Here is a 24063-nt window from a genome sequence, read left to right as displayed (position 1 = left end):
CACAAACACTCCATCCATGCTTTTGTTCCAGCCCTCCGGTCCAGTTTAAGAACCCATTGTGGAACTCGAGTCAAAAATTTTGCCCACCCCTGGATTAGACCCTGCTTCTCTCTTCAGGCCTCTCTCTGGGCCTGATTCACGGTCCCCTCAGCAGTGAGTGTTGGGTCACTGTGCCTGCAGCCATAGCAGTCAGTGCTTCCAGTTGGTCGATCCTCCTAGTCATTGTGGATGTGATAGACCCAGGGTTTTTATATATTAGGATTAAGGCCTGGATTAAAGTTTAGAGTCCTAGTTATTCTAAAACAATCTATTTGTGGGAAATATTGGCACACCCAGGATCAATGGACAAATATCTGTGTTACATAAGAATAATGTTACCTAATAATATTTTGTATTAGCACATGGCTTAATGGTTATCAAAGCTTGATCATTTATATCTCATTTAACAGACTGAGGTATCACAATTACAAGTTCTATACAGAAGGAAAGAAAACAGAAGTTTTAATCAGAAAAATTTATCCTAGCCAAAATAATGTCATAGTTAAAAATGTCTTTTCTAGAATGGTTTGATGCCATGGTCTAATTTCTAACCAGTTTTTGATTTTACCATCTGCAGTGGTATAAGGATAAAAATACTGTGAACTATCTTACATATCTTAGAAACCTCTAGTGCTAACAGGGTGCCATACTTGGCTACTCAAAGATATTTTTCATGATGATGGAAATATTTTCTTTATATTCAGCTGAAGTGAAAGATGTGGTATGTGAAAACTCTGACATGTTAAATACTTTTAAAAATGACCTTCTATTTCAGAAATGTCAGTGGACATTTATTCATGAGAACACCTGCTTAAGTAATTTAGCATCAAGCGGGGTACATGTTTTAGGCCCTTTTAAACTTTGTGGTAATGACATATTATTAACCCAGCAAGGCTGTAAAAGCCTTGAGTACAGCAACAAAATTTCTTTTGGATCATATAACTCTTTAAGGTGAAATTAGAGAAAGAGAGAAAAGCTTACTGGTACAGATTGTACTTAATAGAACAGAACTGAACAATCTGGCTTAATCAGAGAAAATCACCTATTAGCTAACGGATAATTCTGAAAAATTTCAAGGTATAATATATGTGTTTATAGTACATGAGTTCATATGATTGTATAATTAATGCGCATCTAACTAAAGATTTTATATTTTCACTAGAGACCTGGTACACAAAATTCATGCACAGAGGGAGGGGCGTCCCTCAGCCTGGACTGCACCCTCTCCAATCCAGGACCCCTTGGGGGATGTCTGACTGCCGGCAGTTGGACATCCCTCTTGCAATACGGGACCACTGGCTCCTAACCACTCACCTGTCTGCCTGCTTGATCACTCCTAACCACTCTGCCTGCCTGATTGCCCTTACCTACTCTGCCTGCCTGATTACCCCTAACCTCTCTGCCTGCCTGATCGCCCCTAACCACCTCTGCCTGTCTGCCTGGTGCCCCTAACTGCTCCTTAGCCAGCCCGATTGCCCCTAACCACTCTGCCTGCCTGCCTGATCGCCCCTAACTGCCTCTGCCTCAGCCTCTGCCGCCGTGGCTTTGTCCAGAAGGATGGCCAGAAGACGTCCCATCTATCCAGTCTAATTAGCATATTATCCTTTTATTAGTATAGATTGTCCATGTTATACTTTACACTCTGGAAAAGATTAGAGTTTATCTAGTAATTTACAGAGTCTATTATAGCCCTTCATTTTCTCTAACTTTTGCTCAATTTTTTTGCAACCTAGATAAATTATTGATAAATTATTTTGATTTTGATTTCAGATATATTGATAAATTATTTTGATTTTGATTTCAGATATTTGGAGACCCTTTTACTTGAGTCTAAATTATGTAAGTATTTTAGTAATTTTTCTGCTTTACACAGGAAAAAAAAAAACTTTCTGCTGACTTCCTTTTTTTCATTGAAAGGTAACAGTGGAACTCTGTAAGGTAAAAGGTTCCACACAGCTATTTCCCAAGATAGAAGACTCTCCTGGGTCTCAATGGAAACAAAATCCTTTGACAGACATAAAGGTAGGTAAACTGCCTAGGGGAAGAGACCAGGATGTTACATAAGGCACAATAAGCATCCTCATGATCCCCTTTGCTGAGAGACTAAGCTTAAATGAAAACTAACTACTTACTAGCAGGAGTCAGGGTAAAAAACAAGGTTGGGGACCCTCTAGTGCCCACTTCAATTTCACACATCTGAGTTAAGTACTTAACAGCATTATGTGGAGGGATGGAGGGGTCTGGGGTGGAGGTGAGCAGGTAGAGCACCTCCTTTGAAAGGCTTTTCAAATACAAGTGCAATTATGAAAGAAAAAAACTGGTAGGATTGCCTTTATAAAAATTTAACTGTGTATAGCACAAAACACTATAAATAAACCAAAAAGACAAATGACAGAATGCAAAAAAATTGCAAAACATAATAATAAAAGCATCAATGGTCTTAAAAATATAAAGAGCTCCTATAAATAAGGAAAAGATAATCAAGTAGAAAAAAGGCATGAAGACAAGTCACTATGTATCTATCTTACTATATATATTTTCATGTACTACATATATATGTAAATGGGAAATGTAACAAATGTTTAACCTCAGTAGTAATTAAAAATCCACAGCCCTGGCTGGTGCTCAATGGTTAGAGCTTTGGCCTACGCACCAGGGGGTCTTGGGTTCGATTCCTGGTCAAGGGCACATACCTTGTACCTCAGTTCTGCAACTGATCCCTGGCCCTGGTCGAGGTGCATGTGGGAGGCAACCAATCCATAGGTCTCTCTCACATGGATGTTTCCCTCCCCCTCTTCCTTCCCTTCCACTCTGTCTGAAAACCAATGGAAAAAAATATCCTTAGAAAGGATTGAAAACGACAACAGAAAAAAAAAACCCACTTGCAAATGTTGAAGCAATAATATGAAAACATTTTACCTGTTAACTTGGTAAAAATGAAAAATATGTTAAAATATGTTATCAGAAAAGAAAAGAGGCACTTCCTACGGTACAACCTTTTTGGAAGGGCAACTTGGTAAGAGTCTTTAAAATGTGCATTCTATTGTCAGGTAATTATCCAAGGTAAAGCATTGTGGACGTGTGCAAAGATTTAACTACAAGGATGTTCACTGAAGCTCTGTTTGCAATTGGGCAAACTGGAAACAGCTTAAATGCCCAGTAACAGAGGAGGAAGTAAACAGATTCTACCTTATAATTCACGATAGAATATCATGCAGCCGTTACAATATGATGGCACATAATGGCAGTCCTTCATTCGTGGGTGAATATTCATCAGGCTCACCTGCGGAACTTTAAAAAACTACAAGGGCTCCACTCCGAGATTCTCCATTAGTGGTCTGATTCTACAGTATATGCTCAGTTGAGAACTACTGTTTTGAAGACTTACTGACTTAAAAAAATTCTCATGTTTTAGTATGAAAATGCAAAAGATATCTTTTAGAAAAGCAGAAAAATATTATTATTAAAAAGAAAAATACATGGCCTTCCTTTTTCTGTATTATGGCAGATTAATGTTCTCAATTATTTGACTGAAGAAAAATTTAAAGCTAAATAAAATACTGAAGAGCAAACTTTGGATATACCTGAATAGAGAAAAGACTAGATGGCTCTACTTCAACATGTTACTGGTGGTTATCTCCAAATAATGAAATTATAGGCTATTTTTCTTTTTCATCTGTCATTTTCTTCTACCAAATTGCTACAATTAATATCTCTGATTTTTTCTCACTAGAAAAATAAAAACATAAACATTCCCCTCTTATAAGTCACAAGGCTCATTTAGGAAGAAAATGTATGATCAAATAAGAGGAATTCAAGAGTTGTAAACAATGCTTTATATTATCTGTTCCTGAAGGAGTCTAGAGACTGGACAAAAATCGTGCACCTATGGATGAGGACGGTGGGTGGGGAGTGAGGGCAGAAGGTGGGGCAGGAACTGGGAGGAGGGGAGTTATGGGGGGGAAAAAGAGGAACAAATGTAATAATCTGAACAATAAAGATTTAATTTAAAAAAAAAAAAAAGAAAGGGGTGGAGGTGGGAGGGAAGTGGGTGTGGCCATACAAGGGTAACAGTGAGTGATCCTTATGGTGATGGAAATATTCTATATCTTGACTAAATCAATATCAATATGCTGATTGTAATGTTGTACTATATAGTTTTGCAAGATGTTACCATTGGGGGAAACTGAGAAAAGGATTATCCCTGTGTTATTTCTTACAAATGAATGTAATTTGATAATTATCTCAAAATTAAAAGTTTAATTAAAAAAAATTCCCTCTATTATGTCCCTCCTAAGCTTGAGCTACATCAAAGTTTAAATCTATACTAATAAAAGGGTAATATGCTAATTAGACTGGATAGACCAGACATCTTCTGGACGTCCTTCTGGACAAAGCCACGGTGGTAGGGGCCAAGACAGAGGCAGTTAGGGGCTATCAGGCCAGCAGGGGAGAGTGGTTAGGGGTGATCAGGTAGGCAGGCAGAGGCAGTTAGGGTCTATCAGGCAGGCAGGCAAAGGCGGTTAGGGGCGATCAGGCATGTAGGCAGAATGGTTAGGGGTGATCAGGCAGGCAGGCAGGTGAGCGGTTAGGAGCCAGCGGTCCTGGATTGCAAGAGGGATGTTCTAGGGGTCCGGGATTGGAGAGGGCGCAGGCCGGGCTGAGGGACTCCTCCCCCGTCTCCCCGCTGTGCAGGAATTTCATGCACCAGGCCTCTAGTCGTATCTAATAAAAACAAAAAGGGTAATTAACTGTACCTCCGCTACGCTTCCCATTGGCTAATCAGGGCGATATGCAAATTAACCGCCAACAAAGATGGTGGTTAATTTGCATATGTAGGCTCCAAGTGGTGGAGCAAAGCCAAACAGCCCCGAAGCCACGAGCAGCAAGGCCTCACCGCCCCGGGATCAGCGGAGCCGTGACGCCTCCTGGCCCTAGGATCAGCAGAGCCACGAGGCCTCCCAGCACTGAGATCAGCGGAGCCGCGAGGCCTCCCAGCACTGGAATCAGTGGAGCCACGAGGCCTCTTGGCCCTGGGATGAGCGGAGACGCGAGGCCTCCCAGCACTGGGATCAGCGGACCCGCAAGGCCTCCCGGCCCCTGAAGCAGCGTGACAGGGGGCAGCACCGCAACCCCCAGATCAGCCCTGCTCTGTGCGTGACAGGAGGCGGCACCCCAACCCCCTGATGGGCCCTACTCTGTGCGTGACAGGAGGTGGCGCCCCAACCCCTCCCCCCTCATCGGCCCTGCTCTGTTCCTGACAGGGGGAAGCGCCCCAATCCCCAGATTCACTGGCTCTGTGCATGACAGGGGGCAGCACCCCAACCCCCAGATCGACTGGCTCTGTGCGTGACAGGGGGCAGTGCCCCAACCCTCCGATTGGTCCTGCTCTGTGAGTGACAGGAGGTGGCGCCCCAAACCCCCTCCCCTCCATTGGCCCTGCTCTGTGCAAGACAGGGGGCAGCGCCCCAACCCCCTGATCAGCCGGCTCTGTGTGTGACAGGGGGTGGCGCCACAACCCCATGCCCATCAGCCCTGCCCTGAGCGTGACAGGGGGTGGCACCGCAACCTCCCGATCTGCCCTGCTCTGTGTATCACAGGGGAAGGCGCCCCAACCCCCTGATCCGCCCTGCTCTGTGCATGACAGGGGGTGGCACCACAACCTCCCCATGGGCCCTGCCTTGAGTGTGACAGGGGACGGTGCCCCAACCCCCCAATCGGCCCTACCCTGAGCGTGACTGGGGGTGGCATCGCAACCTCCTGATCCGCCCTGCTCTGTGCATGACAGGGGGTGGCGCCCCAACTCCCCAATCGGCCCTGCTCTGAGCCCAACCAGGGGCTGCAGGGCAGGCACCTAGGGATTGGGCCTGCTCTCTGCCACCCGGGAGCAGGCCTAAGCCAGCAGGTCGTTATCCCCCGAGGGGTCCCAGACTGTGAGAGGGCACAAGTGGGGCTGAGGGACACCACCCCCTGCCAGTGCACAAATTTTTGTGCACCGGGCCTCTAGTGTGATTATAAAAAGAGGATGCAGTTCAAAAAAATGAACACCGATTGAAAGTTAACCTTTGTGCACTACAGCAGCTCATCTTTTAGATAGCCTAGGCAAGGCAACCTGACAATGGCTAACATAGCCCAAGCTACCCAAGTGCAAAGATCAAATGCAAATGATTAATAAGCAGGAAGACTAAGCAAAAGCAAAGCAAAGTACCTCTCCTGTAGGTGCCTCCACCGTGGCTGTTGCCTTCTTGAGCAGACTGGTGCCTACTGACCCAGCTGCACTGAGTTTTCCTAGTGATGCTGCCTTCAACAGCTCACCCATTTTCTTCCTTGTTTCCTCCTTTGTTAGAGCCAGCTCTTTCTTTAGGATCTCTGCACGATGCCAATGCTGCCATTCTGTAAAGTGGTGGCGGAGAACTTGCTTCCGGTGATGCCAATGCTGCCATTCTGTAAAGTAGTGCTGGAGAACGTGCTTCCTGTTATACTCAGCGGCCAGTTGTTGTTTTCTAAGCAACAAAGCACTTCCATTAAAAAGGATAAGCCATTTACAGCTTGTTATTTGGTGATATAAATGAAACACAAGTCCAGAGGAGTCCCAGAAATGCTCCACTTAGCTCCACCCTATCCTTCCATTTCAGCTAAAAGGAACTGGTTTATAAAATTCCCTGGTGTAAAGGGTCTGCTCATGGGAGGCATTGGCACTTCAAGACATTACCTCAGAAGAAAGAGTGACTATTCTGTTCTATCATGTCACAAAGACACATTACATTTTTTGATTACCATAAAATAGCTTCTGAGAGCTTCTGGAGGGGAAGGAGCAAAAATAATAGGTATATAAGTAAGTACTTTTTAAAAAATGAGGGAGATATCCATCTATCTGGGAAACCTAAGGAAGACAGAAATTTGGGAGGAAGGGAAAGGAACAAAACTTTAGTGAACTGTCAACAATTAAGTATAAGACTTATAAGTGTCAACATGAAACTAAGAAGGTAGATCTGGGAAGGGAGGACTTACCTGGCCAGGGACTCACAGACCCTTTAACTAAATGATTGAAGGACCGCCCTGTGAAAGGCAAAGACAGGCACTGCTCCCATGGAGCTCCCTCCCAGGCTAGTAGGGATTCAGGTTCATTCTCTTCCTTTGGAAGAGCTCCTGGAAACGTCATGAACATTAGGGGAACTGACTGAGTGGAGGTAGGAAGTACCAGCTACATGCCCTCCCCAAAGGGACTCTCCATTAGGAGACACCTTGGAGCGGCCGTGGAGAATTCAAGCCTGGGTTTTCTGAGCTCCATCTCTAAGTGGATGCTTACTGTCCCCGAAGAAGTGAGGTATAGAGCTTGGAACTTAGTCGCATCAGGGGTCAGCTTCGAAGTTTAAAACCTAATATTGTATAGCTACCTACTTGATTTTATCTTGTAAAGGGGAATCAAATAAGTTCTCTATAACACTGTATGCATATCCATTTCTGTTAAATAAACATAATGTTTAACTCTCCTCATGGACTTTCGGGGGTCATAACAAAAAAATCATAAAGTTCTTAAGTCAATGTGTCAGGAGAACCTTTCTACGGTTCTTAAATACTTAAGTGACTTTGAAATCTTTTTGACTAACACCTACAGTAAGAAAAAAATGTTACACTGTGATTCAATATGCAAGTTTATGTGTGCATGTATGAAACAAAACTATATGTAACTGAAACAAAAGTTTCACCAAACAATATTTACCCTATTATCAGAGATGCACTCAGATATTTCTGTTCTAATATGTTCTATTTATTTTAAAGAGACATAGCTCATCTTGAGCTTGATTTCAGGACCCACTAAAGAGTTAAAGCCCTTAGTTTGAAAAAGACTACTTTAGTGTCACAGACTTTAGCCTATTTCAGAGGAGTTGAATGAAACAGCAAATTAATGAGAGTAAAGTTGATCGAAATGATGCATTGCAGGATAAACACTAATAGCAACTCTGCAAAGAGCATTTTTTATTATATTTAATTGCTTTTTTCTAATGAATTAAATAATTGAATTGTTATTCAATAAATACTTAGTGATTGATAGATTTTGTAATGAAAGTACAATATAGGTCAGGGGTGGGCAAACTTTTTGACTTGAGGGCCACAATGGGTTCTTAAACTGGACCGGAGGGCCGGAACAAAAGCATGGATGGAGTGTTTGTGTGAACTAATATAAATTCAAAGTAAACACCATTACATAAAAGGGTACGGTCTTTTTTTTTTTTTTTTTTAGTTTTATTCATTTCAAACGGGCCGTAGTTTGCCCACGGCTGATATAGGTGGTAATAAGTATTTGTATTTTATTATACTCTGATGGAAATAAAGTATCTAATATGAGATGAAATAACCTTGAAATAAAAATTTTAGAGGACACACGAATAATAAATAAGATAGCAACACAGGTAAGAACAAAGCTCCAACCTGGCCCATGAGACATAGTGGTGGAGCATTGACCTATGAACCAGGAGGTCATGGTTCAATTCCGGGTCAGGGCACATGCTGGGGTTGCTGGCTCATTCCCCAGTAGGGGGCGTGCAGGAGGCAGCTGATCATGATTCTCTCTCCTCATTGATGTTTCTATCTCTTTCTCCCTCTCCCTTTCTCTCTGGAATCAATAAAAATATATTAAAAAAACACACACAAAGAAAAACAAAGCTCCAAAAACCCTACAGAACTTTACATAATTAAGTGAAAGTCATCAATTTTCACAGGAGAATGTACATTGCTCTGATTAATGTGAAATTTGATTTACAACAATCTGCTCAGAAAGGAGGAGTGTGAAATTTACCTGAAGTGTTAATTTCATGTTTTTACAGCATAAACAAGCCAAAACAAAACTGAGATTTTGACTGTCAGGGAAAAGATTATTTGGACACTATCAAAAGGCAAAAAGAAGAATATATTTGAAATATAACAAAAACTCAAACAATAAGAAAATAGGTACGAAAAATGCATGTTCACTATAGTGCTTAGAGCCTACTCTATAATGGTTTTGCAGGCGGTGTGAAGATCTATTTAAGATATCTGTGTTTGTGGGTCGATGTGGAAGCCAGGGGTCCAGAGACAAGGCTGGGTCTACTCCTGTGCCCTTGCAGTTCACTTCAGCAGTGACAATATTCCAGACAAGCCAATTTCTATACTTTTAAAAAGATGACACAGAAAACATAAGTATTTCTGAAAGTGAAAACTCACTTAAAAGCTCAACCAGATGTGATTTACTTAGGAATGTTAAGCTAAAGAAATCGTTTCAGACACAGGCTACAGATAATCACTGAATGAAAGACAGAGTTCCCCTATGGAAAACATCCTGTCCCAGTATGCTGCCAAGATGAAATCAGGGAATTTGTGGCAAGATCATATAAACTGAGCATCACAATTATATAACTGCATGCAGATAAAGGCCATCTCTAAAGACCTAAGAATATAAAATATAAAAGGTTTAAAGAGGAATTTAAATCTGAACCATGATGCTTAGAACCAACAACTCAAAGGATACCTAGTGGTTGGTGCATATTATAGAACCAGGAAGTCAGAACACTAACAGAACACTGGGCAAGTGACTGAAAGTTTCTAAGCTTCAGATTCCTCCTCTAAGTAATGTCACCCTTTAAAAAAAGCCCTATGCTGCCTGTCCTATGTAGAACAAATTCTCATGTAAGGTAATAACACTATCTTAGGACATTTCTAGGTATTGAAGGAATGTCTTGAATTTTTAAAAAGGAATGAGCTCATGAACACAGACACCGGTGTGGTGATTCCATGGGGGGCGGGGCAGGAGGTAGGTGGAGGTGGAGGAAGATATAGGGGAGATAAATGGTGATGAGAAAAATATAAACACAATAAAGAAAAAGAAGGAGCCCTAACCGGCTTGGCTTAGTGGATGGAGCATCAGCCTGTGGACTCAAGGGTCCCAGGTTCGATTCTGGTCAAGGGCATGTACCTTGGTTGCGGGCACATCCCCAGTAGGGAGTGTGCAGGAGGCAGCTGATCGATGTTTCTCTCTCATTGATATTTCTAACTCTCTATCCCTCTCCCTTCCTCTCTGTAAAAAAAAAAATCAATAAAATATATTTAAAAAAAGAAAAGAAAAAGAAGGAAATGAGAAATGACAAATAAGTAACCACATACTAGTGATCTGCTTGTGTGCCGAGATCTGATGCAGAACATAAAAACAGCAGTGCCACTAACAGCTGCATTTGGGATGAGCAGCTTCAGCAGGAATAGGAATGGAAAAAGCTAATGTTTCAATAATGCACCAGGTAGCCCCCAGGGAAAACGTGGAAGACAATACAGTTCTGTTATAGAGCTTTAACAGGAGCCCGACAATGCAAGTCTGTCCTCCTGCCCCTCTGACAGACATATCAGGAGGTTTATCAGCTTCAGATGCCATTCAGTTTCTGGATACCCAGGAGTGCATGGAGGGAAGGGCAATATAACATGTTAACAGAGGTACTCCACAAATGACTGCCCAAAAGAATGCTGAAAGTGGGGACTACCTGACACCCTCGAGCCCACTGACATTTCTTGGTTTCTGCTTGCAGCAGCTACCTTTGAGTTTTTTACTCCACCTTTAATATCCCAACCTTCTTTGAGCAAAATCACCCACCTAAGTATCCTAAACCAATTTCTAGAACAAAAAACAAGATGCACAGAGCCAGGGATTTTTAGGGAAGCGGCACAAAGTACAGTTTGTGTCTAACAGATCCTTTCTTCTCACATATTTCAGCATGACTTGTCATTTGTTAATTACTTCTCTTATTTTTCATCTGCAACCACCTTAAGTGAATTACAGTATAGTTGAAAAAAACATGGTTGTCTTAGGGAAGCATCACCTGGAAGCTTCTTAACATGGAGCTGTGTGGTATAGAAAAAAGCATCTGACTCTGAATCAAAAAGACCAGGATCTAGTCCTGGAGAAGCTACTCTTAACTTCATGACATTGAGAGAATTATTTACCCTCTCTGGGCCTTACTTTTACCATCTGTAAAATGAGGGGCTGGATTATACAAGTGTTCAGGTGCCTTCCTGCTCTAAGATATTTTTGCTCTAAAGTTTTGTAGTAAAAAATTATTATAACTTAAATATTTTCTCTCTTCCATTTTTTTTTAAAAAGGTAGTATCTTATGAATGTGTTTAATGGAATGTTTGTGTATGTGTGTCTATGCAAGTGTGTGAGTATGAGTAGGTGTGTAATGGCTTTGTAACATATAGAATTAAAACAAAAAAGTAGTACCCATTCCAAACATTTAAAAAGAGACATCTGAAAATAATTCACAGATATGAGACAAAAAGTTCTGAGATCTGAATAAAAATTGGCACATTATGAAATCCCCATTTAGTGTTTTTATATTTAAACAGTTTAATTGCAATGGACTCTCAAGTTCTTTAGATTTTTTTTTTTTTACAGGTGTCTTCTGGCATGTAAACTTCACAAGCCACTTTTAACTTTAACATCTGAGTTTCTACTCCTTTATGTCCTTACTCATGTTGCTTCCCTTTATAACACCTCCAGTTTCCCTTCTTTATCCAACAAATCCATTTCCAGCTATTCCTATTTCAGTTAGACTTAATCCCTTATATCAATCACTAGGTCCTGAGAATTTAGAAATGAATTATGAAAGAGTTCTCTATGTTGACTTTTTTAATGAAAATTTTCTATAGCATACTGTAGAAAGTAAAATTGACTAGGCCCTCCTCTTGCTTAAAAACCTTCAAGAATTTGCCTCTATTTACAAAAAAAAAAAATATTTAAACTCCTTGTCCTGGCATTCAAGGCCTTTTGCAAGTTGATGAACTTTACAACCACATGCTTGATGATCGCCAGCCAATATGAATGGCTACACTCCATGCCATCACCTTGCCTCCCCATTTCCACTTAGGAGCATCCTACTTACTGTGCAGAGCCCAGCTCATGACCCATCTTCTTGATAAAACCTTTCCTGGCACTCTGTAGTACAGAGTCTCCTTAGTTACAGCGACACTTCCATCTGCTAAGGTCTTATCAGAGGGGATGCTTTACACAGTTTATAATGCTATTCAATAGCTCTACTGTTTCTAGATCTTGTTTTCCCCACAAAATTGTGAGTTCTTTGAGGACAAGGAGCCATGCATCAGTCTCCTACAGATCCTTCCCAGGGCCTAATGCTGTCACATGGTTGTACAACTCCAGGGGGTGTCATTCCCTTCTGCATAACAATGCCCAATGCTTTCATATACCATCCCTTTAGTTTCTCACCCTGAATGAATAACAGGGTTGTTGGTAGAGAAGTGAGCAAATATAAAAACATGAACTGCCCTCTCCCAAAGCAACAAATTGTTCCTTCTACATATATGATTTTGGTTCAAGAATGGAAAGTTAAACTTGGAAATGAAAAGAACAGAATGTATTTAAGATGATGGAGCAAAGAAAGTTTTACCTTGAAGACAAATGTTGTCATTCACAAGAATAAGAGGAAGTTGATAAAAAGGTGTCAAAACCTCTACACGAGATGAAGAACAAAAGATGGGGGAATGGGAGGAATCACTCTTGGCAGGTCTGTCCTCCCAGATGGATGTTCTCTGTGTCCCTAATTAATATTCTATGTGCAGACAGTGATTTCTACCAATGTGAATTACTGGCATATAAACCAAACTCTGTCTTCTGAATTGTAAATCAGTCCAAGTGAAATGCTGCTACATCTGAGGACAAGGGAAAAAGCATGATACCTGCTTCCTTTAAAAAAGGAAAGCATGCACATTATTATATTTTTATTAAGTAACAGAGGCCTGGTGCACGAAATTCGTGCATGGGGGGTGTCCCTCAGGCTGGTCTGCACCCTCTCGCAATCCAGGACCACTGGCTCCTAACCGCTCACCTGCCTGCCTGCCTGATCACCCCTAACCGCCTCTGCCTCGGGCCCCCGCCACCATGGCTTCGTCCAGAAAGACATCCTGAATGATGTCCGGAAGGCCGTTTGCCTGTCTGGTATAATTAGCACATTACACTTTTATTATTATAGATTTTTCTGCTTATACTTTTCAGTTAGATTTTTCTAGTTTGGGATGCAACAGAAAACAATTGTTAGCACATTTTATAAGCAGGTGAGATGATTCCAGTGACCAGAGTTTGAGAATTCATTTCTGGATTCATCAAGAGGAAGGTTGTCCTAGATAAATGCACTAGAAAGGCTTTCATGGTAAATAATGGTACCTGTTTTCTTCCCTGAGCTCATGCTCCATGGCTTGTGTCTCCCGCTCCAGCCTCCGAGATCTCGTGTAGTCTCTCCAGGCCTTCAGGACCTTCAGTTGAAACTTCCAGTCGGACAGAGTCCCAGCTTTCCCCAGCTTAATCCTGTGGTCAAGAATCAGCTTGTGCCAGGCAGAGAAATAGCGCTTTTGACACTACGATTGGAAACATTTGTAAAATCACTAGTGTTTCTAAAATAGAGCCCTCTCCTCAGATTTCTGCCTCACACTTTTTCTAACAAAATTAGCAACTGATGTGTTAATAGAAGGGGAACAGATCAGACACAATTACTTTATGGCTAATAATGACAAGAAATATTCAAGTCATGCAACTGAGGCACTCTCAGCCTCATGACTTAAACTAAAACTTCATCCTTCTTGTAAGGCACCAGTTTTATGGGGAGCTGGAGTAACCATCACAATTAAGGTCTAAGACAAAGGGCTTGTTTGAGAGGCTTGAAAGACCTGCTTCCAACAGGATCTCCTGTGCCAGGCTATCTCGGGATTTACAATACCAACCATTTAATTCACCCGTTACTAATTCTGCTGATGTCCTGCATGAATGAACATGGGAGGTCCCATAAGGATGGAGTGGGTTCTCTGGTCCCTGGGAACAAGACAACTAAAAACAGTAGCTTGAGTTGGGTGACCCCTAACTATGTTAGGGCCTTGGTGGAGCAGGCCTAGAGGGAGTGAGACACTCAGGCTGCCTGCAGTCTCCCACTGTATGCATGTGACAATAATCAGACAAGGTCTGCTGACCCTAAGGATGCCCTAGAGAAGTGCTCATGGCCCTTGTCTAAGAAAACTCTCTGAGATCTAGTCCTTGTCTATATCTTCTACTTTCACAGCAAACTTTATGTTCCTGGTACTCAAATTACTTTCATCTCTTGGCCTTACACTAACCATACTGTTTCACACTTTTCTATCTATGGTCATCCTAACTCCTCCCTCCCCTTCTTTCCTCTCCCTACCTGAATACTTCAGGAGTCACCTCCCGTAGGGAGCCCTCCTATTACCCACCACTCTCCCCAAATGTCAGTGCCCTTCCGGAGCAATCTATGCTTTCTTCAGTCAAGACACTCAACACACTGCATTACAATCACCTGTTCACTGGTTTGCACTAGACTGGGAGCCTCTGGAAGGAAAGACCCTGGCTCCATAAATGGGAATGGCAAGTCTGGGAGCGCCAAGTATGGGGAGCACTAAATGGGAAGCAACCTCATAGGAGGTGCCTCTGTGGGAGGCCTGAGGGATGCCTGATGTCCAGCAGCAAGAACTTGGTAGCCCTCCCAGGGTCAACCCGATTTACTGCTTCTTTCTTTATAAAAATACTTATCTTTCACTATTTCAACATTTAGTAAGCACACCACTGTGTTTGAATTTGGAAACTCTGAACAAAGTTGCTTAAGATATAGATTTTGCGGTGTCATAGGGAGAGAGAATAAATTAAAAGATCAATAACATAGGGAGTATCCACTTGGCCAGAAATATTTTCTACATAGAAAACCAGTCATATTCCCATTTAGACAAAATACAAAATCTTTACTTCCCATCAGGAGAACCAGGGAAAACTTTAATAAACCCTGTTCCCCTTCTATTATGTCAAACGAGGGCACATTTTCTGAACCTCTATCTCAGATTCGGTAGAAGGAGGGAGAGAAGGTGGAAGAAGAGAGAAACAGCAGAAGGGAGATTTGCTGAATATAAAACATCCTTAAGTCATAACAAGGAAGAAAAACAGCTGCCAGGTGGAGGGGTTATGCTTTTTGCATTACATCTGTTTATCCCACAAAATACATCATGAAAAAATGTTCCCTTGTGCGCCATAGTCAAAAGAAAATATCCTTTACTTATGAGATTCATTTAAGAAATTCCTCTTGAATGACTTGATTGTTATCTCCTAGAATATGTCTAATGATGAAATAGCACAAACATAATCCACTTTGACAATAACACTATTTACTAATAGTTTCCTTCTTAGATTTCTACATACCTTTTCTCTCTAAGTTCAAAGCACCCTACATGTCCTATTTTATTAATCCGTAGACCATCATTACAAAACGGAGACTGCAGGCACCAGCGTACTTTACCTTACCAAGCTGACCTTCCAGTGGAGAAGGGCTAAGGCTAAGCTCACAAAGTCCAGAGTCGGTGGCACGCCTGCGGCTAACGTGGGAACTCTCTGGCACCCTGGCGACCTTACTCTCTTAGACAAAAGCCTCTCCTCACAAGGAAGGCATGTTCCTTGCTTTCCTTCTTCTTAATGCTGAAAGAGGAAGAACTTGATATATAACTTACTAGGGTTAGAAAAGCTCTGCTAGAACATCTGAATTTAAAATATATATATATTTTATTGATTTTTTTACAGAGAGGAAGGGAGACGGATAGAGAGTTAGAAACATCGATCAGCTGCCTCCTGCACACTCCCCACTGGGGATGTGCCCACAACCAAGGTACATGCCCTTGACCAGAACCAACCCGGGACCCTTGAGTCCGCAGGTCAGCGTTCTATCCACTGAGCCAAACCGGTTAGGGCTAGAACATATCTGAATTTAAAAGAATGAATTCTACAGTCAATCTATTTCTTTTAAAGTACTTAAGTGTAGATTTAGATAGCAAAATGATCAGTTTTAAAGGTCTATAATTCCATTTCACTACACAGAAGTTAACAGCAGGAAAGTGACAGACTTCTTTTTTGTCCCGAGGGCTAATGTTGCCCCTCCCTTTCTTATTGAGTAACATTGGTTAATAAGATTATATAGGTTTCAAGTGTACAATTCAATAATACAACATCTGTATATTGCACTGGGTGCCTACCAACCAAAGTCAAATCACCATATATTTGACCCCCTTTATTCTTTACTACCCCCCACCCATGCACTTTTCCTCTGGTAACCACCATACTGTTATCTGCGTCTATGAGTTTTTGTTTGATTATCTTGTTTGTTCATTTATTGCTTTCAGTTTTATATTCCACATATGAGTGAAATCATATGGTTCCTAACTTTTTCTGTCTAACTTAATTTCACTTTGCCTGATATTCTCAAGACCTATCCATATTATGTCAAATGGCAGCTTTCTTAACATCAGGTTGCTATTGTTTTTTTATTGATTTCAGAGAGGAAGGGAGAGGGAGAGAGAGATAGAAACATCAAGGAGGAGAGAGAATTGTTGATTGGCTGCACGCCCCCTACTGGGGATTGAGCCCACAACCCGGGCATGTGCCCGGACTGGGAATCGAACTGTGACTTCCTGGTTCATAGGATGCTCAACCATTGAGTAACACCAGCCGGGCAGCTTGCTATTAGTTTTTATCCAGCCTACTAAAAAATGCAATCCCATTAAAATTTTAATAAAAAAATAAAAGTATGAATGAAGAATAGCTAATTGGTTATTCTTGACTCACAGCAAACATTATTCAAGCAAACAGGAGCCCCACAAATTGCTTAAAGGAAAACATTTGGGAAAGGAAAATACTCTCTGTCTCCTCTGGGAGATGCAAGCACTCTGATTCAGAAGGGACGAGAAGTGGCACGCGTCCATAGTCATGATCTACATCCTTTCTATTATAAGTTCCTGCTCTCCCAGGTCAGTCTCTCCTCTTTGGTTCGACACTCCAGAACTATAATAGTGCTTTCTCTCTTAGCTCTTTGAAACAGAACTAGTATTTAAAACAATTGGGTTGGAAGAGATATATACTCTGTTGATGACAGAACTTAATGTTTTAACTAGCTGGACAACCAGTCTGACCTCTCTCCATTCTTACTAGCTTCAGTTTTCTCTGCACCATGTTTTTATTTCTGATAGATTTTCAAATATAGGGATGGGCAAAAGCAGGTTAATAATAATAATAAATAATATAACAATTAACAAATAAATAATAATGCAAGAATAAACTCCATGTTTCACATACTCACAACTTTAAAACTACTTTTGCCTACCCCCTGCATAGTAATGCATTCTTTTACTAACTTCCACATCTCTTTACATAGTTGTGGTGATAAATAAGGCTTCATACAGGTCAATAAAATACTGGAAATCACTGTGGGAAAGACTGTTCCCAAGTACATATCTATAATAATTTCGAAAATAAAATACAAAATGAAATTTAGAAACTTTTTAAGTGAAATGCTTTTCTCCTCTCAAAGTATGATATAAGACATCATTTAGTCATTAAAGATTCTGCTCAAGAGAAGAAATGATAGTTCGCCCTGCCAAATTTATTACCTGCACTCAAGTTGCCCTCCTTGTGTTGGCAAGAAGGCTCTTCCCTGAAGTGTAATCACACCACTGTCACTGGGAGTGATTGACATTGGGTGGAACAGCAATTTGCTATCTAATCTTCATTGTAATTTTAACCCTGTCACTAGAGATGCTTGTTCTGATTAATGAAGTGGGTAACTCATCAAAATTCCTCAGCTACTTCCCTTTTGTCAGAAAGCTCAGTGATAATTGCATCAGAATTCTCTGCTATGGAAAACTAAACAATGAATTGTAAAGAGGACAAAAATGTCAACAAGTTTACAATTTATTTCTACTTAATGGAACTAACTGCGGTGCAACTAGTGGTCTAGGGGAGTTGGCCAAGACTCGAGTGTTAGGAACCAAGCTATCCTCTCCCCTGGGCCCTGACTCCTTGCTGCTCCCAGGCCGAAAGGAACAGACACTCTATCGCTATACAAGGAAGCTATACAACTTCTATTTTCCTTTTGTGGATTACTGTAGCTGGGTGAAAGACGCCACAGACCATCTGAAGTGTCTGGGGTTGGAGAGAGGAGGATATTGGCAAAATAAATGCCTCAGGACGGAGCAGCACTGAAAAGTGGTACCTTGCGAAGCACCCTACTCCTGATTTTTGTAATTTTCAAAAGAAAACAGAGGAAATCATTGTGTCTCCTACCCTCAGCCATATACATATGCTCCTATAACTAAACACATTAGGGAAAATACACAGTGCCAAGACTTGACGTGCTGTTGAGTTCCACGCAGAAATCTGGAGGCCTAAACTTGACAACCGTTGCTGTGTGAAATGCTACCTTTGTCTATTGGCTCTGGACAAAAAGCTACATCCTTGTTATATGCTGGAAGATGTGATGCTGATTTTCACATCTGTATTTTTTATTTCCTTTCTTTTTTAAACTTAAAAAATGCTAATTATAAAAATTTAACAAACACATCCAAATATAGAACAGAAGAATTAAACCCTTCACTCAGCTTCAAGAATTATCATCCTATTAACCAATGTCACCCCAATATATTTAATAAAAATAAAAAAAGAATTATTAACACTGTGCTAATCTTGTTTCATCTCTCCTCTCCCTACTTTCTTTTGGAGTATTTAAAAATAAATCCCAGACATCAGACATTATATCATTTCACCCATAAAAGCATCGATATGTATTGCTAACATACATAAGGGCATTTTGTAAATTCTTCTTAATTTTGTTAAGAAGTTTCAATCAATAATACTGCTGTAATGAGCTAATTCTGCTTCACTCTAGTAGAATTCAGAGAGCAATTGCTTAGTCTTGCCATACAGTAAATTCGTAGCCAGTAAGACTCTCTGGGATCTTTTAAAGAACAATGACCGTAACACAGCTATCACCAGCCATTCAGGTAAGGCTCCTTTCCCCACATGGCCTGGACCATGTTTTTAAGAGGGAAGGAAGACTTACTGCTCCTCATCACCTTCTCTTTCCTTTCCTTTCTTCCCCTTCTAGACCTTCTTCCCCCTCTGAGTCCCCACTCCCTGCCTACTCCCCCCTACACCCAGACACACACACACACACACACACACACACACACACACACATACTGCCAAAAGTACAGCTTACCTCAGAATATATTAGACAAATGCTCAATTCACCTCTACAGTAGTCCAACAATAAGACAATGATATGATGTCATTTGTTCCTCACCCATATTGGTCTCAAGATCCTTATAAATATATTCACCTGAAATGTCTAGTGTTCAGGGAAAAGGATATTCTACTCTGTAAAAATTTAGAGGATGAACTTTATTTGTGCCAAACGTTCTTTTCTTAAAATTTCAAAGCAGAATTTAATTAGTTTTTTTAAAAGAAAAAAAAAATCATATATACATGAATGGAATCTGTGGGATCAAAAAGGCTTCATGTTTGAAAAACAAAACACCAGTGCAATGTGTAAACTGGCCCTCACTGTCCCTTCTGAGAGAATAAGAAACCTGGGTTATTTGTTGGATGAGGGTAAGGAAGAATATAATAACAAAACAAACAACCTCCTTACCAATCTTAGAATTTTACTTGGAAGTTGTCCAGAGAGTTGGCTATATGTATACCAACATGGTCCTTGGCAATAAACTTAGAGGATAGATTTACACAACTCCCAATATTCTTCATGTGTGCCTGACATTTCTCTTTTTGGTAGTTTTATTTCCAAAGAGGCTTTTCCTTCATTTCCTTCCCCAAACAGACAACATTGCTGAGAGGATGGTTGCTATGTTTCAGTTCAGAAATTGTTTTGCTTCAGTAGTGTGTAGGCAGTCCTGATAAAACTAAGATCTTTGGGAAGAAATCATGCTATATAAACGAGGTACTTAACTACAGTTCTCATCACCTTGTCAGAAAAAAAATCCAGGCTTTTCCCCCATACATACCCATGCTTCCTTGGTTTAGTTTGGGGTGACCTTCTCGAAGGCACAATGCCACAAACATAACATTAACAATGACTCTCTAACAGAAAAACCCAACCAAAAAGCAATTTTGGTTCCCCATAGAATGAAGATTTAAGTTAGTGTCAACCCATCTTTCATTGTTCTTTTCAACTTTCACAAGTAGGAAAGATTGTAGACTTTTTATCTTATTAAGAAAACATGAAATGTATTTCAGAATAGGGTGCAAAATTAAGAAGGCTGTTTTCCAAATGGTGTTAGAACTTCATAATCCCTTGTGTTGTTTCTGCTAATTAGCAATGACATGTGGATTGCTGAGTCTCCCCAAGAGATTTCACTGTAAGATCAAAGAAAAAATAGGATAGGCTAGAAGTAAAAAATTTCTATAAAAAATCTATAGATTTTTTTCATAAAACAATGAGGCTTAGAAATGAAATGTGTGGGAAAGGTGCATGAATAGTGCTGCACCTGAACTTGTGTTTTAATGAGAGCCTGCTCTGTTTCTCTCAGAAAGTCTCCTATTAAATAACATGCTCCAAATGTGATATTAAGAGATTGTTTGGGGTGTTGCCTGGCCGGTGTGGCTCAGTAGTTGAGTGTCAACTTATGAACTGTGGGGTCACGGTTCCATTCCTGGTCAAGGTACATACCTGGGTTGTGGGCTCAATCCCCAGAAGGGGGCATTCAGGAGGAAGCTGATCAATGATTCTCTCTCATTATTGATGTTTCTATCTCTCTCTCTCCCTCTCCTTTCCTCTTTCTGAAATCAATTTAAAAAACATATAAAAAAATAAAATCTTAAAAAAGAGGAGTTTGTTTGGGGAGCAAATACAATCCAGAGCCAAAGCACAAAAACCACAGGAATTAATGGAACCCAAACTAGAGCAACTCTTTAAAACATATTCTTTAAAGTCTTCTTGCAAATACTCTACAGAGACAGCTGCTGGGTTTGTGCCAGTGACCCATTCTGAGGGTGCTGACAGGAGCTTCCTGTTATTTAGCCGCTCACTGCAAGGCAGCTAGGCATCTTTCCCCTTTTTATCCTGTGGCCATATTTAGGCTGCTGAGTATCCAAGTTTCATTACCCAAGGGAAGCTGCAGGCTCCTTTGGAATAGGCTAGGAATGTGGGCTGGGACCAAGAGAATGAGCCCAGAGGGCCTGCTACTCCAATGGCATTTACCTGAGGACCATCCTATCTCCAGCCAAGTCAATGTAAAAGCCTGACAAGCATTGTGGTAGATTTTCCCCATGTCTCAGATACACCCATACACACTGGGGAAATCTAAATTAGAGGTTCACTAACAATCATCACCCTGAAAGGGAAGGAGGACCTAAGTAACTCTGGAAAACAATATTTTGGCTAATAAGGCTAAAAACAAAAATAATGGCATAAATATTATACTCTACTCAGTAAATTTATTTCCAATGTTACATGGGTTAGGTATTCTAAAACTACTTTATAATATACTAAGATTAAATAAGTAAGTAAATATATTTAGATAATAAGCTTCAGGTTATTCACTGTCAGATAAAAAATTCTAGATAAGCAAGAAGGAAAGGCTATGCTAAAACCTGTGGTGCTGGGTTAGGATTGAAGTTATTTTATTGTATACTAGAGGCCTGGTGCATGAAATTTGTGCACTCGGGGGTGGTCCCTCAGCCCTGACTGCGCCCTCTTGCAGTATGAGAGTCCTCAAGGGATGTCCGACTGACGGCTTAGGCCCACTCCAGCACATCCTTAGCACTGCTGCGGAGGTGAGAGAGGCTCCTGCCACTGCCGCTGTGCTTGCCAGCCGTGAGCCCAGCTCAGGGCTTCTGGCTGAGTGGCGCTCCCCCTGTGGGAGCACACTGACCACCAGGGGACAGCGCCTGCATTGAGCATCTACCTCCTGGTGGTCAGTGCACATCATAGCGACCGGTCATTCCACTATTCGGTCAATTTGCATATTAGCCTTTTATTATATAGGATACACAGATAGATACAGAAATAAGTTACAAATAAGGAAGGGGGAAGGATAGTATGACCCTGTGTGTTGCACTGGACTTGGAGGCACCAGTGAGAACTCATGGATTTTAATATGCATACTGACAGCCACAGAAATAAATAAAATGTGTGTGCACATGTGGGTTTGTATACATACACATAGTTCCCAATTATGTCTGCCGAGCGGGGAGGGCCTAGAGACAATGACACTCCAGGAGCAGTGAACATACCTAGTTCCATGATCTTGGTTTCTAAATATTATTCTCCAATAAAAGGAACCAGGTTCCATGTAGAAGTGGTTGATTCCAGGGTTAGGGCAGGGAAAAACAAGATTAGCCTAAAACATCTTGTGGTGATAGACAGAAAGGAAGTACCCAAAAAAGATGGGTTTTGAAAGGGCGAAAGAGTCAACCTGAAACATTTCCTAATGGCCAAAGTTAGAACAATTTGAGTAAGAAAGTAAACAACAAAAATATTAGGTTATAACCCACAGAATAAAATAAATACCCATGAGTCTATATTGATACAGACAAATTATTGAATAAATGAATAAATAAATTACTGGGGAAGAAGAGGTAGTTTTTCCTTCTAGAAGAATTTCAATTAATAAATGGAGAAGAAATGAGGGAAATACAAAATTTTCATTAGACAAATATCACATTATATAATTGTTACAGGCAAGATCCACCAATGGATGCTAAAATTAATAGGTGAAAGTTTAAGAATAAGCAGGATAGTTGCATAATTTCACAATATTTCCTCTAAGACATTTATGGGTTACAAAGGGAAAATAGTAACTTTATAGTGGGGAAACCCATCAGACACAATCTTAAGTGATCAAGGTTAACATCAGCAGTAATAAGACATATTAATGTTATGTACCCCCAATATGATGTGCTGAGATGGGCAGAACCTCACTTCTTGTAGTATTCTTACCAAAAATGCATAATCTCAATCTAAGCAGAAGAAAACATCAGAAAACCCAAATTGGGAGACATTCTACAATATGCCTGACTAGTACTCTTCAAAAATGTCAAGATCATAAAAGATAAGGAAAGACAGGAACTGGGAGGAGACTATGTACATAACAACTAAATGCAACACGAAATTATGGACTGAGTCCTAGAACAGAAAAAGGATATAACAGAAAAACTGGTGACATTCTAATCCTATATAATAAAAGCCTAATATGCTAATTGTCTGACCATTTCTTCAACCAGTCACTATGACACACATTGACTTCTAGGGGGCAGATGCTCCGACTGGTAGGTTAGTTTGCTGCTGGGGTCCAGCTGATCGGGACTGGGCGAGATGGGCTGGACACACCCTGGAGCCCTCCCGCGGTCCCTCCCCGGCCCCGATAGTGCACTGGTGGGGTCTCTGGGCTATGGCCTGTACCCTCTCGCAATCCAGGACCCTTTGGGAGATGTTGGAGAGCTGGTTTTGGCCCAATCCCTGCAGGCCAGGCCGAGGGACCCCATTGGTGCATGAATCAGTGCACCGGGTCTCTAGTAGAAGCTATCGTTTAGTTAATGGTATTTAATGGTATCTTACCAATGTTAATTTCCTAGTTTTGATAATTATACTATGCTTATGCAAGATATTAATATTGGGGAAAGCTGGGTGAAGGGTATTCAGGAACTCTGTGTACCCGTTTTTGCAACTATTCTGTATGTCTAAGATTATTTAAAAATAAAAACTATAATAATAAAGTATAGGTTCAAATCAAGCAGAATCTGTGACAAAGTAGATATAATTCATTCACAATCTCATGTTTACATACACTGGCTGGTCCTTCTAAAATTGAGTAATCTGTTTTAGCAGGGCACTACATTTGTAAAATTCTTATGTGTCTAAAATTCATACCTAGCACTTATATCTAAAACATACATTATTATTTCTTCTTGTATAGTGGACTTCCCCAATAAAGTTTAAAAGTTAATCTTACTGGGAACACATATCTTATTCATCTCTCACTGGTTGGGTAATATATCATGGCACTGTTTCCTTATGTTTCTCAATATGGCCCCCTGAGTACTCATTTGCTTCCTACTTTCTTTCAGAAATCTGACCTGTTACTGCAGGAGGTCACTCCCACTCTGTCAGTCTCAGGAAGGACACAGCATCTAAGAGTCTTTGCCAATCTTTC

At 40.8% G+C, this 24063-nt stretch overlaps 1 protein-coding gene across 2 annotated transcripts in view; it reads right to left on the bottom strand.

Moving 5' to 3' along the window:
• Positions 1-24063, bottom strand: part of CCDC191 (coiled-coil domain containing 191) — an 84753-nt gene that overhangs the window by 36027 nt on the left and 24663 nt on the right. For both annotated transcript variants that reach the window (XM_059687801.1, XM_059687802.1), the window contains 2 exons: positions 13241-13431; positions 6248-6542 (listed from right to left, as the gene is read on the bottom strand). In XM_059687801.1, the coding sequence (XP_059543784.1) occupies positions 6248-6542; positions 13241-13431 (486 nt within the window). The remainder of the gene's footprint in view (positions 1-6247; positions 6543-13240; positions 13432-24063) is intronic.

The sequence above is a fragment of the Myotis daubentonii genome, chromosome 3 (genome assembly GCF_963259705.1).
Source record: "Myotis daubentonii chromosome 3, mMyoDau2.1, whole genome shotgun sequence".
Lineage (NCBI taxonomy): Eukaryota > Metazoa > Chordata > Mammalia > Chiroptera > Vespertilionidae > Myotis > Myotis daubentonii.
The sequence above is the reverse complement of the archived record's forward strand: the minus strand, read 5'-3'. Positions and strand labels throughout refer to the sequence as shown.